Below are 17,743 nucleotides of genomic sequence, written 5' to 3'. Positions count from 1 at the left end.
TATTGGTATTTGGAATTTTTGCTTTTTTTGATACTTCATTATGAAAATTTTCAAACATGCAAACAAGTTGGAAGAATTGGTCAGTAGACTACCGCACAGCCCCCAAGCATCCCACAGCTAGTGTTTTAATATATTTGCTTCATCCCCTACATATCCATTACTCCGTCCCTCCATTCATTCCTGAATCTATTTTTTTAATGCATTTTCTTTAAGTTGCAGTTTTTATCACCCCTAAATACTTCAGCATGCTAATCATTAACTGGAATTTGGATTTTCTTCTGGTATGTTTTTTTGTTTTTTGTTTTTGGCATTTGGAGCCTAAAGATGGCAACAACTCTTTCATTTTTATGGTTGCCGTACTCTCTTCTACATAATGTCCTTAGACAGGTTTGAGGCTCTGGGCTTTCTTGTCCCATAGGGCAGTCATTTGGATAACGTTTATTCCTGATAAATTAAAAGCCAAATCGCATATAACTGTTGAAGTTATGTAAGAATTTTGAACAGATGAATGGAGATTTGTGTCTGATGAAGATTCCTTTGGGGAAAAAAATGAAATTACCATTGCTTCAGCTCTTGGTTGACTTTACTGTTCCTGTTTTGAATCAGTGTTCTGTCTCTGATATAATTTAAAACGTAATTAAGATTAAAAACAGTTTAAAACCATACGCCGGGCAGAAACTCCCTGAACCCTGAGTGCACTCATCAGATTTCCACTTAATTCTAGGCATGCTCACTCCATATGCTCATTCCGGCCATTCAGTTTTAATAGGAAAAGAATATAAATGGTTCATTAGAGAAATTAATAACTAATTAAAGTGGCGACCAAGATGCCTGTGTGCAGTGAACTGTTCAGTTCAACATCCAAATGACCCCTGGTAGTGACGGGAGCTAGCCGCTGGGAAATGTGCCCCTCGGAAATGAACCTGCCACTCTTTGTGACCATTCGAGAGGACTGTTTTGTAATTGGAGGTTCCAAAATCTTTTTTTTTTAATCCACTCCATGTGGGGAGTACAGCTATTTGAGCCTCTAGCATTTCTTCTACGAGAGATGGATTATTCTCTCTAGACTGAAGAAGATGCCAGTTACCCAGAATTGGGTGACCACGGGAGGGTACAGAACATCTTCAGTTCTTGGGTTAAGATTATGGTTTGATGTTGGTTAAGAGCCAGGCTTTGCTAAAGACCATAAAGGGGAATGGGAGTGGGGGCAAGAAATCCACCGTTAAAGACTCTGATTCCTGTCTTTTGAGTAAATCATGTTTCAAAGACTAGTCCTCATACCATTTATACGGTTTTATATATGAGTGAAGACAACTGGAAAATGGCGTCTGAAGACAATGCCTAAATATATCGCTTTAGGTTGGTTAAAATTGCCCATTTCTTTCATTTGAAATGTCTACTGTCTTTGAGCCAGTGATAAGTGAATTCCACAGTGAGGTCAGCTTGAAGCAACTGGATGTCACCTTCTTCTTTACTTTTAGAAAATGTTCCCATTTAGGACTTTTTTTTCTCTTCTCATTTAGGACCTGGGAAGAGCCAACAGACAGAGGCCCAAGGTAAGTTCATCATCCTGTCAGCCCTCTGCTTCAGCTCTTCCAATACCTAGTTGTCTCAGACTAGTACAGATCTTGGGTTAGCTTATGGCTCATAGTTATCTTTTCGGTTCTGACTTATACCACCTTGGTTGTGTGTGGTTTCTTTTTGTTCTTTGTTTTTGTTTTTAAATGTCCTGTAGCCTCCAGCACCTGAAGATCTTGCAGTCATTTGTTTCACCAGTGGAACTACAGGTAAGTTTTGAAATGCAGTCGCTTCTGAGTGGTGTCTGGAGGTGTGTCCCCCAGGCCCCCCCTTACTTGGATGGCGGGTGATGTGGGACTTAGTTGAGCTACAGATGGTCTGAAAGCAGAGGACATAGGGGTTCGAGCACTCTTCCCCATCACTGTATCTGACCTTGGAATCTGAGTGTGCTGTGCACTTCCTCAGATGTTTATGGGAGCGGATGGTAGTTTCCCCTATTTCCTGGGACAAACCAACATTTGATTTCCAGAAATAAAGTTCCTGTATTTTCTTACATGCCCTCTAAAAGTCACCCGTGTTAGTAAAGGTTGTTCATGATAAGAAGTTTCACATAAAGGATGGCAGATTTTTCCAGAATGTAAGGTCATTCTGCATTTGGCTCTCCTGGGTGCACCTAATGCTAGAGGCATAACCCAGTTACATAGGGTTCTGGGCTTCCTTAATTTCATTCACTTTTGGATGGACTTCCTTTAACTTTGTTTTGCTCCTGTGTGTTCCTCAGGCAACCCCAAAGGAGCACTGATCACTCATGGAAATATAGTGAGCGATTGTTCAGCTTTTGTGAAAGTCACTGAGGTAAACTTTGGGGGGTATCATCATCTTCCTTCATGTTACTTGGTTGGCATGAGGCCTCAAGAATGAAAGCGGGAAAGGCAGCCCCACTTTGTTAGGCCCCTGCGGTGCTGGAGGCATAGTTAAGAGCTGAGTGTTATTATAGTCTAAGGTCACCCGCCCTCAAATCATTTTCATCGTGGATCTCATCCCCCAAGTCCTGTGTGTGACCGTAAAGCTAAGTTGACAGACAGAAGTTATTACAACTTTTATAGGGTACAACTTTATTTGGATACTGCCCTATAACTGTTTCCAGGACAGAACCAAGAAGAAATGACTCTCTTGTGCCCTTGTCCACCTACTATTCCAGTGCGGGGAAAATAATTTAAGTGGACAAATGAAATCTTAATGGGATGCAGAAGGTTTTTGAATTATTGTTCCTTATTGCAATTGACTTCACTTCCATTTTATGAGAAAGATTAAAGCCTTGACCTTTAGTTGGTTTCCTGTCATCTTAAAGTTTGCCCGCGCCCCCCCCCCCCCCCCCCCCCCCCGCCCTGGTGTGTCCTAGTTCTCTGGGTGGCCATAACAAAATCCCACAGGCTGAGGGCCTTAAACGACAGATATTTATTTTCTCACAGTGCAGGAGGCTGGAAGTCCATGATCAAAGTATCAGCAAATTCGGTTGCTGGTGAGGGCTCTCTTCCTGGCCTGTAGGTAGCCACCTCCAGAATTGTGTCCTCACCTGCCCTTTCCTCTGTGCGCACATGGAGAATGAGGGAGAGGTTTCTGCTGTTTCTTCCTCTGCTTGCAAGGACACCCACCCTGTTGGATCAGGTCCCCCACCCCATGACCTCATTTCACCTGAATTACCTCCCCAAGGGCTCCATCCCCAAATCCAATCACATGGGGGATTAGGACTTTAACATGAATTTGGGCAGAGGGGATGATACAATTCGGTCCAAGCACCAAGGATATATTTCAAACGTGAGTTTTAAAAGTCCTTCTCAAACAATATAATGCCTTTCCCTCATAACAGTGTCTGGGAGGGTTCTTCTGTGAGCCCTAATTTTCATGACCGGAGCCCCCATGCTTAATGGTTTTGGGGAATACATGTCTTTGGTTGCTACGGAAGGCCTAGCTCCCTCCTGCCTACACCCACACTTTCTTAGTCCCAAATACCTATTTTGGGGGCATATATTTCATAAACAGAATTCAACATTTAGCACCTCACCTAAGTAGAATTTTAATTTCCTAACTAGTCTTTGAAGAAAACTTAAGATATACTCTTGGCTCACTGAGGCAAATGATTACAAACTTGGTTTAAAATTAATGATAGGATCAAGGGCATTCTCAACTTTGTAAAACTTCTAATCTTGCTAATGCACATTTTCTTTTGAGTACCAAATCAAAAATTGAAAAGTATAAAAATTATAGAATCTGACTTCTCATTATATAAGCAGTTACCTCCTGAGATGAACTAGTTGGGATGCAGACCACACTGGAATAAAATTAATCTAAGATTGTGGCAGGATCAGGCTACTGGGTTTGCTCCACACTGGTGGGGGTTGGGCACGGCCTGGAAGCGGATGCATAGGCACCTGACTGGCATGGTGGCAGCTGCTGGAGGTCCTTTCTTACTTTGGCCAGAATTCCTTACACATGAATAACATGAATATTCCCCGTAAAACCCTCACTATGCCTGGTCCTCAGTAAAGACCATTCTTAGCCCTGTGATGGAAACCAGATGTCCAGCTTAGCCTCGATGCAGACCTCTATCACAAATCAGCATTTTATAGGAGACGGGGCCAGAGGAGAGCTCTTGCACTAAACAAATTGATATAGTGTTCATGGGGTGTAAAGCAGGCCACTCGGGTAAAGATCTTGATCAAACTAAAATACTCAAAATGCATTTATACTATAAAAGAGCTTGGAAATCAGTTTCTCTTATCATCTCTTCTCCTATCCCTTTATAACATAAAATGCTATTTTATGTTGGAATAGATCATCTATTCCCACAACATAATATGCTATGTTATGTTGGAATGGACCTTTTATTTCTTACTTATGGTGGAATTGAGTTTGCTGGGTGGTGGGGTACAGTAACTTTGGAATACTAAATGATTAAAGCACGTGATCCCTTAATATCCCAATTTGGGCAAAATTTTCCCTGTTTGGGCTAAAATCCTGAGTGGGTTTCCTTTACCATGAGGAATGACCTCCACTCATATTGAATATGAAGTTATTAAAGCATTGCCTTTCATTTTCATCCTTCTGTGAGAATTAATGGCAGATTGTAAGTGAAAGCTGCTTTCTCTTTAGCGTTGAGGTATCATGTGCTCTGAAATAAAAATGGGAAATTACTGGGAATCTTAACGCTTCTCTGCTTGCCGGTGTCTTTGCTTACAGAATACAGTCAATCCTTCCCCAGATGATACTTTGATATCTTTCTTGCCTCTCGCCCACATGTTTGAAAGAGTTGTAGAGGTAGGCCTTGTTTTGTTGTTCTGCGCGCACTTGCTTGTTTGTTTGTGTTCTGCTAAGTTGTTGTGTTTTCCAGAAAGTACTTGCCTTGAATGCCAGTGACATACACATTTCGTTTTTACCACTTGCACACATGTATGAGCAACTGATGCAGGTAAGTTTTCAGGGCAGAGTGTCATCCCCAGAGAGAATTGTTTGCACGGCCCCCTTTTAGAAGTGGTGCTAATTACTTAAAAGAGTATAAATGTTGGGGGGAGAGGGAGCGGTCTGAGTACGTGAACTTTAATCATTCATTTTAAAATTAGAAGCTCAGGCTTCTGCAGGAGATGCACCTGGGCATGATTCCAGAAAGATGAACTGTCAAAGTAGAATTTTTATGAATGCCATCCTGCAAAGCTTCACGAAGCCTCTGCCTCTATTAAAAGCTGCTGGTTTTCCTTGGGGTTGTTCATAATGTGCAAGTCAGCTTCAGATTCATTTTTTTCACCAATATTCCAAGTGCCCTTGGAAAAGTAGGATGGTCTTTAGCTGACCTTAGCCTCGCCTCCCTTTGTATGACTGTGTGACGACAACCATCTCTAACTTCTCCAACAATTTTGGATCCTGTACTTTAGGAAAAAAACAGTGGGCACCATCCATTCATTTAACAAATATTTATTGAGCTCTGGCTGTATGCCAGGCACTGTGCTGAGTGTCAGTGACTGAGACTAATCGAGAGGTGACTAAGGCGAGTGGCCCTTTGATCGGCTGCTGGCCCTTAGGGTGCACTAACCCTAAAGGACCAAGGGTCATGAGATCCCATCTTGGGTCTGTTACCTCTCCTCCTGCGCACCTCAGGAGATCTTGTGAGTTTCCAAAGTGATCTCAGACGGGTTGATAATGGCCCATATATACCTAATTGCAGTTTGGGATGTGTGCCTGGGAGGCAGGCCATCGAGGACAAAAGCCTTCCTCGCCCAGCTTGAATTTTTAAACCATGAACCAGGCTGGGCGTACCTTTCTAGTGGTTTCTGCTTTCAAGCCTGAGACCATTTGTACTTCCGTGGTGTCATCTTTTGAATCTCTCTCTCTCTTTAAAATTTAAAACAGCCAAACTGTGGGTCAAGTGCATATGGCTTGCCGGTGCGATTTGCATCAGGTGGGAACATACCCATGGAGTAGATCGTTGCTGAACGTTAAGCCACTCCGCTCTTTGACACCCTAGTGTCTCAGCTGCAACATAGTGGCTTTTCAGACATTTTTTTGTGAGATTCAGATTTTTATAAATGAGACTTTAATACGCTTGGCAAGTAGCCAAGTTTGCAAGTTGCTCTGTTGTTTGGAGAACAAATTAGGCCTAAATTTCCTAGGCAAGTGAAATACTGGGATTACTTAACACCCTGTCATTCACTCACCAGCTGTTTCTCCTAGAGCTGAAATAGCAGAAACTCCATGATCATCACTAAAAACAACGTAGTCTGGTCTCTTACCAGCTCCTTTATCTTCAGGGTGATCAAGAGAAAGACCACACTTTGATGTTGTGTAATGACCAGGGAAGTCAAGAATGTTTTTTGAAAAGTGACCAACATGTAGGAACTTCGTGGTTTCTGGACACTGGTCCGAAATGCTAAAACAGAAGCCTTGTGTGTCTGTGTGTATGTTGTGTGGTCCCTGCTTTGATGAAGACATGGGCGTTATTTTTGTTTCCTGCTCCAGTGTGTAATGCTGTGTCATGGAGCTAAAATAGGATTTTTCCAAGGAGATATCAGGCTGCTTATGGATGACCTCAAGGCACTTCAACCCACAATCTTTCCTGTGGTCCCCAGACTGCTGAACCGGATGTTTGACCGGGTAAGTTCCAAGGAGCAGCAGAGTGGGGACAGAGCACTGGACAGGGAGTCCGAGACTCTGGTTCGAATTGGGCCAGTCGGATACCTTCTGTACACTTGGTCTCGCAGAAGTGTGGTTTATCCATCAGTAAAACCAGAATGCATTTATATCATAGAACCATTGGTGAGGATTAGAAGAGAAAACACATGAATATACTTTGTAAACCGGAAGGCCCAATACAGGTGGAAGGTGGGAGATCATATTATTTGTACCATACACACTTTAGAGCTTCTATTTTCTCATCTGCACGACGGACTGTTACCTCCTCCCCCTGCTGTCTAGCTCATAAAGTTGCCAGTTGCATCACATGAGAACTATAACTATGAAATGGTTCTAGAAATTGTAACTTTATTGTAAGGCAGGGCTTCTGTGATCTATGAGAACCTTTGGTGTTTTTTCTTAATGGTCCTTTAAAAACAGCTTGACTGAGATATATAATTCACATTCCATATAATTCACCCATTTAAAGTATAAAATTCAAAGGTTTTGGGTATATCCACAGAGTTCTGCAACCATCACCATAGCCCATTTTTATCACCTCAGAAAGAAACCCTGTAGCTGACCTCTATCCCCTTCCACTCCAAGCAAATGCATCTGATTTTTGAATCTATAGATTTCTCTATTCCAGACTTTCATATGAATGGAGTCACGGAACGTGTTCTTCCGTGATGGGTTTCTTTCATGAGGTTCATCTATGTGGTGGCCTGTGACTCTACTTCATCCCTTTTAATGGCCAAGTAATATCCCACCGTGTGGCTACAACACATTTTATTTCTCCTGTCACGCATTGGTGGGCATGTGGGTTGTTGTCACTTTTTGGCCATTATGTATAATGATGCAATGAACATTTTCATTTCTCTTGGGCACTTACCTAGGAGCAGAATTGCTGGGTCCCATGGTACTTCTGGGTTTAACTATTTAAGGAACTACTGGTCTATTCTCCAGAGCAACCATGCCATATTACAGAGGCTGAGGGCTCCAGTTTCCCCACATCTTCACCAACACTTGTTATTATCTGACTTTTCGATTCTAGCCATCCCCATCATTTTGTAAGTCTCTTTTTCCTTGACCCGTCAGATTTTTGGGCAGGCAAACACCACGCTGAAACGGTGGCTGCTGGACTTCGCCTCCAAGAGGAAAGAAGCAGAGCTCCGCAGCGGCATCATTAGAAACAACAGCTTGTGGGACAGACTGATCTTCCACAAGATACAGGTGACACACTCACAGCTCTTGTCTGCCTGGGGAAACGCACGTGGCCTTTGGAGTGTCTGTGAGGGCTCTTTCTTAAAGCGCAGTATGAAGCTGAGAGAGAAGGGCACGTTTTTAGTAAACCAGACACGTTTCTAAAAATTAAGGACAAAGCCAGTACTTAAACCTCAGTATCCCATGCAAACCTGAACAACATGGTAACATGGAGAGGCAAAAAAGGAATCAGGGCATTGGAGCCTTTCTAATTTTTTTTTTTTAAACTAAAAGTCAATTAGCCAATATAGAGTATATCATTAGTTTCAGATGTAGTGTTCAGTGATTTATCGGTGTAATTAAAAAAAAAGATTTATTTATTAGAGAGAAAGAGACAAGGAGTGCAGGGGCAGAGGGAGAGGGAGAGAGAGAATCTCAAGCAGACTCTCTGCTGAGCACAGAGCCTGACGAGGGGCTCCGTCTCACAACCCCGAGCTCATGACCTGAGCCGAAATCAAGAGTTAGGCGCTTAACTGGCGCCTGAGCCTTTCCAATTTTTTATTTTGCTTTCCTTTTCTGCAAGATTGTCGTCATTTTATAGGCATGTGTGATTAAGAATATGGAATAATGATACTGTGTCCTGCAAAATGCCCCAGTGTGGTGGTTGCCTCCAAGCCCACCACAGTCTTGTTCTAATTCCTTCAAAATACCTGCAGGTAGAGGGGTTGGCTAGTGTTGAGAGAGAAGGGGGTAGCCTCAGGGGGCAACCAGCTACGGCCAGGCCTTCCTCTTTCAAACACCCGAGAGTTCTCTGTGCGGCCTGCAGAGAAGGAGCTGGTGGATCCGGGGACTGGGTTTCCAGAAGGGGTCTTTGAGGAACCCACCCACGTGCAGCTATTGGCCCCTCACTGTCTCCCCTCTCCTTGCCTTGCAAGTCGAGCCTGGGAGGAAAAGTCAGGCTGATGATCACAGGAGCCGCGCCCGTGTCCGCCACTGTGCTGACGTTTCTGAGAGCAGCACTCGGCTGTCAGGTGAGGTGGGCGTCCCTTCTGCTCCTTGTCTCTTTTGCCAGCCCAAGTCTCTCCTCTCCACAAAGGCATTCTTATAAGCAGGTGTCTTATTTTGTTTTGGAAGAGCATGTTATTCCCAGGTTGCTTGGAGACAGGAGTGTATCTGTCTTGTCCCCTGGGCAGGAGGTAATGTATCTGTGGCCACCACAGACTGGGGGAAGTACCAGCCAGGAAACTAACCTTTCATCAGGCCTAAGGGGATGGGGATGGGTTGCAAGTGAGGAGCTAACCTGCAAACCCTGGGGAGAACCTACCTTGAAGGGCGCGGGGAGGCAGCAGGGACCAGGTGACTAACAGGATAGGTGTGGGGCACAGCCATGAGCAGACAGAGCGAGTGCCTTCCTGGGCAGGTCATGTGCAGTGTGACCTGTCAGGCCATGTCAGTGTCCCCCTCGCCTGTCTGTAGGAGGGCAAGTAGAAGATGACTGTGGACAGCGGCCAGGGTTTCAGGTTTGGGGGGAGATCTTTGGGTGCCGTCGTAGTAGTTCTGAACAGATTTTAAAAAGAGACATGTTGCCACGGTTAGCCATCACTCAGGAATGAGAAGAACGTCCTGATTTGTGCCCTTGCAGAACAGTGTGACTGTTGTCTTTACTAACGTTTTGTCTTTTGGTGGTCCAGTTTTATGAAGGCTACGGACAGACTGAGTGCACTGCCGGCTGCTGCCTGACTGTGCCTGGGGACTGGACAGCAGGTACGAGCCGTGGGACACTCCTTATGGGAATCTCCTTATTCTGATGGGAATTCTTAGAATTGGGTTTGTCCTTGGTCCTTTGAACAACGGAAGTTCTGTGTCTCGGGTGATCAAGCCTTGGGGCAAATGGCCTTGTAAATCAGGGATCCTCATGGAAAAGGGCTGCTGTGGCAGAGCGCCTGTGCTTGGAGGACCAGTCGGAAGGTGGGTGGTGGTAGAGATTCACCTAGAATCTGAAGCTGACGGCTGAGGGATGAAAGCCCTTTGCACCGGGTTCAGAACATTTGTCCTCACAGAGCTTTCTGGGAATAGATTTGGGTCAAATTATTTGCTGGTAAATTTGACTCAAGTTTACACTGGGTGCTGGGCTGGGAGTTGAGCCCACAGAGAGAAAGAAAGATGGCATTTCTCCCAAAAGGCATAAGGAGAGGCAGAAACAGAAATTACCCAGTGGACCAGTTGTCCTTGAGCATGTCAGTGGTTTCATCCCAGGAGCGTCCTTGGGGCCCAAGTCCTGCTCCCTCTGACAGGAAGTGATCGTTGGTGGAAAAGCACATAAACAGTGTATAGGAACTTACCTAGCCAGAATCCCACCCCAGGTCTGACCCAGTGGTACATTCTACACTCTGGTAGGCAAACGCCGCTGACATATTTGCTGTAGCATAAATGTGAGCACCGTCTGGGAACTTGGATTCTCATGTCCAGACTGTAGGAGCACAATTCTGCTGGGACTCGTACTGAGGGTCTCTGAACCTTCTTCGTGGTTTAATTCTTAACCACTGGTTCCTTACCAGGCTAGAGAATCTCGAACAGTGATCTCTTTATACAGACATTATTAAAACATAGAAGGAATTATTTGTGTTGCTCTTAAAACCTATCTCATTTCTATTGTTTGTTTGGAAAAAGACAACCCAATCCTAGCAACTTCTGGCAGGAGAGTTGAGTTAACTGTGAGAATGAGATTTTTTTTTTTAAGGTTTTACTTATTTATTTGAGAGAGAGAGAAAGAGATAGTGAGAGAGAGCATGATCGAGGAGGAGAGGGAGGAGCAGGGAGCCAGATGTGGGGCTCCATCCCAGGACCCCAGGATCATGGCCTGAGCCGAAGGCAGATGCCCAACCGACTGAGCCCCCCAACCCCCTCCCCACCATCCTATCTTAATAAACTTAAATCTAAAACGTGTTCCCCTATACTTAAGGAAGTGAAGACCATCTTGGTCAGAACCAGGTGACGTCGAGAGAGTAATCCAGTTGCCAAAGCTGTGTGTTTTCTCTTCTTAGAGGAAGTAGGGAGTAGAGGAGTCTGAGTGAGGGAGACGGGGCAAACAGTGAGCGCAGGCCATCAGATCATAGGAACCTGGTAAAGGTTTTGGAATGCTTGCTTCCAGGAATTTGTAGAAACCCTCAGTCCACAGCCCGAGTACTTATACTCTGAAAAAATAATTTGGGGCCTCAAACTGGGGAAAGGTCCTAAGAGACTTTTGAATGTTTGTCTCTATTCTGGAAATACACTGTCTATGCTCACTTACCGGGGGAGACAGGCTGTCGTCGCTGCAGACAGACATTTACACCAGCTGTTCTCCTCCTGAGCGGGCCTGTTGGCCATAAAAGTCATTTGGCTTAAGGGTAGTAGGAGTCCTCCTGGGAATGATCATTCTTTTATTTTCCACGCAGGCCATGTTGGCGCTCCAATGCCTTGCAACCTTATAAAACTCGTGGACGTGGAAGAGATGAACTACTTGGCTTCCAAGGGCGAGGGCGAGGTGAGTGGCACCCCCCTCCCATCCCTCGCAAGTCGTTCACCCACACTGCCATTCCCTCTGATAGTTCGGCCGCTTGCCGGCAGCGTCACGTAAAGCCACCGAGCTTGATGTTCTTGGCGATCCTGGATCAAACAGGCTTCTCTTTGAAGGTACCCTTATGTGGGAGGGGACCATGCACGTCTCTTCCACCAGACATCGCAGGGACTTGGGCTCGAGACCGTGCAAAGGCTCCTGTGCCCAAAGGCCTGGAGCACAGTTCCTGACAACTCATGGCCCTGGAGACCTATTAGTGAGCCACTGGCTAGTGGAAGGAAAGCTGATGACTTCAGAGTGATTTCCTCCTCTTTGGGGCTTTGAGCCGGAACCTCAGGCAGTCATCAGCCCTATAGCTTGACTGCGACTGATGTCGTTAGGGTAAGGGGACCAGAGGCATTGGATGAACCTCCAGGGTCCCAGTGTGGTTCCCTGCTAGCTTCCTCTGGATCGTGGAATTCAGGGCTTCCCACTAAAGGTTGAGATACGCAACACACACACACACACACACACACACACACACATTTTCTCCATAGAATCCCCCCCGCCCCTGTAAATGCTCTTTACAGATCACCTTTGTCCCCCACAGTTCTATCAAGATGTCATTGACATACACGCTGTATGCGTTGAAAGGAAATGGCATAATGATTTGACATCCATCTATGGTGGAGTGATTACTCCCCACAATAAGTCTCCTTCATATTCTATCATCTCACAGAGATACAAGGAAAACCAAAAAAAAAAAAAAAAAAAAAAAAAAAAAAAAAAGATTTTATTTTTATTTATTTATTTTTTTGGGGGGGGTCTTATGTTGAGAACTCTGAAGATCTCATCTTTTAGCTATGAAATACAGTCACAAGTCTGTGTGGGCGGAGGTCACTGGGCTGTACATTCAGTCTCCGATGCCTACCTGAGTCCTAACTGGAACTTTCGGCCTCCACCCTCCACTTCCCCCCAACCACCCCCGCTCCCGATCTTTCTCTCTTCAGGTGTGTGTGAAAGGGCCAAATGTATTTAAAGGCTACTTGAAGGACCCAGCAAAAACAGCAGAAGTTCTGGATAAAGACGGCTGGTTACACACGGGGGACATTGGAAAGTGGCTTCCCGTAAGCTCTCCCTTCCCCCCGTTCTCAGATACTTTTCTTCTGCCCGTTGCTGTTGTGCTACCTCACTTTCCCCTTCCCTGCAGAAGCGGGTAGTGGGAGGCTCTTCCATCTCCTGCAGGGAACAGCTTTATTCTGTTCATAGGGTGCCTGGGTAGGGTTTTCACTTGAAATGTAGCGAGTATGTTTGGTTTTGATGTGTGACATCAATTCTGATGGCTGCTTCCCATTCAAATCCAGAGAGAACGGTGTATGGCTTTTTCTGTGTCAGTGCTGGGCCTCCACGTGAAGGCCCTAGTTCCAGAAGGTACAGGGTACGTTGTGGTCGACGGCCAGGAAGGAGGTGTGGTGGGCAAGAAGTCGCGAGCATGTGTGTTTCTTAGGCTTGCCCTCCCCTTAAAAATAGGTAAGTGTGGGGACGCCTGGCTGGCTCAGTTGGTTAAGCGGCTGCCTTCAGCTCAGGTCATGATCCCAGAGTCCTGGGATCGAGTCCCACATCGGGCTCCTTGCTCGCCAGGGAGCCTGCTTCTCCCTCTGTCTCTGCCTGCCTCTCTATCTGCTTGTGCTCACTCTCGCTCTCTCTCTCTCCCTCTGACAAATAAATAAGTAAAATCTTTAAAAAAAAAAAAAAAATAGGTAAGTGTCCCACGGGTTAGGCCAACGCCTTTGAATGTAGTCTCAGGATTATTACTGTAGACAAATGCCGGGGTCCATCAGAGGAGGGAAAAGAGCCTAAAAGAAACCACAACCGTGGGTTTGACCAGTTTGGCTGGCCGGGACCAATTCGGACTTGCTTCTTCTAAGTCGTCCCTGTGTTGAACTGCTATTACTGAAATGGCTTAGGCCAGTTTTATCATTGCATGATTTTATCATTGCATTGTCCCGTTCTTGTAGATTTAAGGTGCATGAGACTCCCGGCAATTTTTACGGATTTGAAAAATGCTCCCCCTCCCCACCCAGCTAATTCAGACTTCAGAATACCAAGGTGTTCCGAAATACATTAAGTCCCTTCTTTCAAGTTCAAGAGGGATTAAGCATTAGTCCGGTTCGGGCTCGGGCTCTGATGAACACATTTCATCATCTCCTTGACCTCAGTCTGCTACTTGGGGACGTAGTACAGGACCAATGTGCCAGAACCAGAGAAATTTCCCTGTAGCCGACTTTTGGAACCACAGGAAGGCCCCTGGGGGTGGGTTTTGACCACCAGAGGGGACACGGTGGCATTTGGCACGTCTGGTGCAGGGGTTGTATCCTTCCCACAGTCCCAGCGTGGGCCTGATGGACCTGCCCCAGGGCCCAGGAGTGAGCCCCCCGTGCCCCTCCCACCCACCCTCTCACAGCACCTCCCCTCCCCACCCTCTCATACACAGAATGGTACCTTGAAGATCATCGACAGGAAAAAGCACATATTCAAACTGGCACAGGGAGAATACATAGCACCTGAGAAGATCGAGAACATCTACGTGCGGAGTGAGCCTGTCGCTCAGGTGTTTGTCCACGGAGAAAGCTTGCAGGTACGCACGTTTGGGGCGGTGAGCGGAGTTGCATGGGCGTGGCCGGGGCCTCAAACTCCGGGCTTTTGCAGGGCAATGGAAGGTCTGCAGTGAGGACTGAATTGCCTTTCTCGTGTGATGTGCTGGAATATTATCGGGGTTTGCTGCTTGGCATTTCTCATCCAGAAAAATTTTTCTCTTTAAATCCCATATTTTTATTTCACCTAGGGTGTTCTGGCATACCAAGGGCAGCTGGATAAGGATACTAGGGGGTGGGTAAAATCTGCTTCTAAATTTAAACTATGAAAGGAGATATTGCTGGGTTGATTATAAGGAAGTTTAGAATTTTCAATATATTAAACCCATCGTATTTGTGCTGTGTCTCCAAAGTTGTGTGTGTGAGCAGTGCGGGTTGTGAGCTGGTAAATGCCAGTAAATACGTACAGTTGGAAACCAAGGTCAGAGACCGGAGCGTCTCATTGCCAAAACGTCAAGTAGGTGGTGTCAGGGAAGAGAAAAGGGCCTTGTCCCCTGAAAGCTAATCTTTTTACAAATCTTGAGACTTTTAAATACTTGTTGAAGAATATTATCTTATAAGAAAGGCACCTGTTTTTCTTTGACCTAGAATCTTTTTTTTTTTTTTTAAGATTTTATTCATTTGACAGAGAGAGAGAGAGTGCAAGAATGGGGAGCAGCAGGCAGAGGGAGAGGGAGGAGCAGACTCCCCACTGAGCAGGGAGCCCGATGCAGGACTCGATCCCAGGACCCTGGGATCATGACCTGAGCCGAAGGCAGACGCTTAACCAACTGAGCCATCCAGGCATCTCCCTTTAACGTATAATCTTAAATACCGTCGACTTTTATGTAGTTTTATTGTTACTAAATTGTAAAAGATGTGGCATTGGAGACCTAAAAAAATGAATCTGTATAAGTTTTTTTCTCTCCTTTTTAAAGCAGTTATTGATGTCTGTGGTCTCACTGCTTATTTGACTGTTTTATTAAACTGTATACATGCACACACATGCACGTGCATGCGCACTAAAGTGAAAATTAGGGTTTCGTTAGATTTTGATTCCCAGGGGTCCTTTTTAAGATATTTAATTGAAAAATTCCTGATGCCATCTGTATTTTAGAGCTGGGAGCGCTGAACCTGGGCGCAGTAGACTCCTGGGGCTGATAATATGTTCTGAAGGGAGGGTCTGTAACTTCTGTCAGATTCTTCCAGATCTCATGCTAAATGACAAAGAATCACTATTTCAGCACATCTGGATCAAGCCGCCTAATAACTCACTTGTCTGTGTTAAAGGCATTTCTCATAGCAATTGTGGTACCAGATGTTGAGACATTATGTCCCTGGGCCCGAAAGAAAGGATTCGAAGGTTCCTTTGAAGAACTGTGCAGGAACAAGGTAAGGCTCGGGAGCGTGTGGTCGGCCTCCTTGGACCTTGGCTTGGCACAGGGCGTGCCTTCAGAGACCACCAACACAGCAAACCTGTCGTTTTCTCACCTTCCTAGGACGTCAAAAAAGCCATCCTGGAGGACATGGTGAGGCTTGGGAAGGATTCCGGCCTGAAGCCATTTGAACAGGTAAGATTGGCATCACGGAGCCTGCACCCCTACAAAACCCATGTCTGACCTGAGGATTTTGTATGAATAGGTATGGAGCTCAAGTGGACCTAAAGAAACCCACGAGGAATGACAAAGGGCGAGCGTTGGCCCAGGGAGGGATTTCTGTAACCGAGGGCAGGCATGCTCTTTTCCTGGAGGTCAGGATCCAAGCCCGGGGCCTGTCCTGGGAGCAGCTCCTGCCCTGTGTTTGAGTGAGCCGCTGGCCTGAGACCCAGGAGGGACTGGATGGCCACAAGGTCTCCATCCCTTCCGACCAACAGGCTTTAAGGCCCGGGTTCCCTCGGCCCTAGGTTTTGCTTTAATGGCCTCATTTATTTGCAGGTCAAAGGCATTAGTCTTCACCCTGAATTATTTTCCATCGACAACGGCCTCCTGACCCCAACGATGAAGGCAAAACGGCCTGAGCTTCGGAATTATTTTAGGTCACAGATAGATGAACTTTATTCCACCATCAAAGTTTAATGCGAGGACGAAGCCGCCCACCTCCGCCGTCTCCTGGAGCTGCTGGCCTTCGCGGCGGTAATCTTGACTAGAGCGCACGTAGGAAAGGGAGCGCCCATGTTTGACTTGTGCATTCGGGGTTCTCGTCATAGGAACATTAGAGGAAACGGAACACTGCCTTACAGTCACCTCCTGTTGCAGACCGTGTTTATGGTGATACACAATTTCCTAAATGAGCCTTAAAATTGTCAAGGGGAAACTATCCATGGGCTAAGTTATTTGAAACTTCCTCGCTATTTAAAAAAAAAAAAAAAAAAAAGACGGGTGAAAACTTCTGTCTCCCTGTTTTTCTAACTAAGGGGTTATGACTTTGCTATTTCCGAGATGTCTGCTACTTGCTGCAAATCCTGCAGGTGTTCTGCTGCTCTGCAAAGTACAGTGCACTGGAGGGAAGCTGTCCCTTAAAAGCAAGGACTGTCCCAGCTGGAGGACGTCACAAGTGGACCAGAGATTCTTTCTTAATCCCTGCCTCCTCCCCTTCCCCGCCTCACACGCACTCCGACCGGGTCTCAGAGCAGCCAGACTTCTCCACGGTCCCTCTTGTCCCGGAGGAGCAGAAGGTTCCCGGCGAAGGAGAGAACAGATCCCACTCAGACCAGCACAGACGCCGGGTCTCAGATGAACGGCTGCTCACCTGAGCGAACGGCTTCCGGTGCCCACAGAGCAGAATGTTCTCAGATCCTCTTCTCCAGACCCAATTCCCTCCCCCCTCACCGATCCCTTCCCAGGGGTTATTAAAAAATCTGCCTTAGACTCTGCAGTGAGGACAAGCATTTCAAGAAGGAAATAATTACCTGGATCGACCATGCTCAACTGTGATGCCTAGTGAACTGTCCCCCTTTATCTCCGCCGAAACAGTCATTCTTTGTGATGGCTGATTTTTAATGTGGTTTTCATATCAAAAGATTGTGTTGTGATTAAGTGGCTTTTTCCCACCCCCAGATCAATTCTCAGGCAGGGCATGTCTTTAAGCCTATTAAGGGAGTAGGTACGCTTGGGCACTTAACGAAGTGGACAGTGAGAACGAATGGTCTTACAGTGCTACCTGATTTTTATGAAATGTGTTCGACAAGCCAAAATTCTAGGGTGTAGAAATCTGGAAAACTCATTTTCTGGGATTCACTTCTCAAGGGATTTTTTTTGTTTTGTTTTGTTCTTTTTAAAGTTAATTTGGAAGTTAGCTGCATTTCACTTTACTGCAAGTCTTTGCCACGTGTGACCGAATGAAGTTGTCATGTACACACTGAAAGCAGCTGGTTTGGGGTTTGTGAGAGTCTGTGTATTACCCAAGCACGACAGGGTTGGCCCTGAAGGATTGTCACCGTAGTAACACTATTGGGTAGCCTAACTTCATCCGTGTGTTCTTAATTGCACAAAAAGTCAATAATTTGTCACCTTGGGGTTTTGAATGTTTGCTTTAAGTGTTGGCTATTTCTATGTTTTATAAACCAAAACAGAATTTCCAAAAAACAATGAAGGAAACCAAAATAAATATTTCTGCATTTCAAGTGAGTGAAAGCTTCTCTTTTCCTGTCAGGGCTTGGGTGCGCGCAGGCACCGAGCAGAAAGGACCC

At 45.8% G+C, this 17,743-nt stretch overlaps 1 protein-coding gene across 4 annotated transcripts in view; it reads left to right on the top strand.

The window, feature by feature from the left end:
• ACSL1 (acyl-CoA synthetase long chain family member 1) overlaps positions 1-17,677 on the top strand; it is a 65,404-nt gene extending 47,727 nt beyond the window's left edge. For 2 of the 4 annotated variants that reach the window (XM_047714743.1, XM_047714761.1), the window contains exons 8-21: positions 1,524-1,556; positions 1,736-1,787; positions 2,300-2,373; positions 4,759-4,836; positions 6,529-6,663; positions 7,780-7,914; positions 8,820-8,915; positions 9,576-9,648; positions 11,322-11,410; positions 12,433-12,549; positions 13,917-14,060; positions 15,346-15,447; positions 15,555-15,626; positions 15,990-17,677. In XM_047714743.1, coding sequence (XP_047570699.1) covers positions 1,524-1,556; positions 1,736-1,787; positions 2,300-2,373; positions 4,759-4,836; positions 6,529-6,663; positions 7,780-7,914; positions 8,820-8,915; positions 9,576-9,648; positions 11,322-11,410; positions 12,433-12,549; positions 13,917-14,060; positions 15,346-15,447; positions 15,555-15,626; positions 15,990-16,130 — 1,341 coding nt within the window. In that variant the 3' untranslated portion in view covers positions 16,131-17,677. Of the gene's footprint in view, positions 1-1,523; positions 1,557-1,735; positions 1,788-2,299; positions 2,374-4,758; positions 4,837-4,909; positions 4,988-6,528; positions 6,664-7,779; positions 7,915-8,819; positions 8,916-9,575; positions 9,649-11,321; positions 11,411-12,432; positions 12,550-13,916; positions 14,061-15,345; positions 15,448-15,554; positions 15,627-15,989 lie in introns of all 4 variants that reach the window. The other 2 variants (XM_047714771.1, XM_047714753.1) reach the window with 2 other exon arrangements.
• The last annotated feature ends 66 nt before the right edge of the window (positions 17,678-17,743 follow it).

The sequence above is a fragment of the Lutra lutra genome, chromosome 2 (genome assembly GCF_902655055.1).
Source record: "Lutra lutra chromosome 2, mLutLut1.2, whole genome shotgun sequence".
Lineage (NCBI taxonomy): Eukaryota > Metazoa > Chordata > Mammalia > Carnivora > Mustelidae > Lutra > Lutra lutra.
Note: the sequence above shows the minus strand (reverse complement) of the source record. Positions and strands in the feature narration are given on the sequence as shown.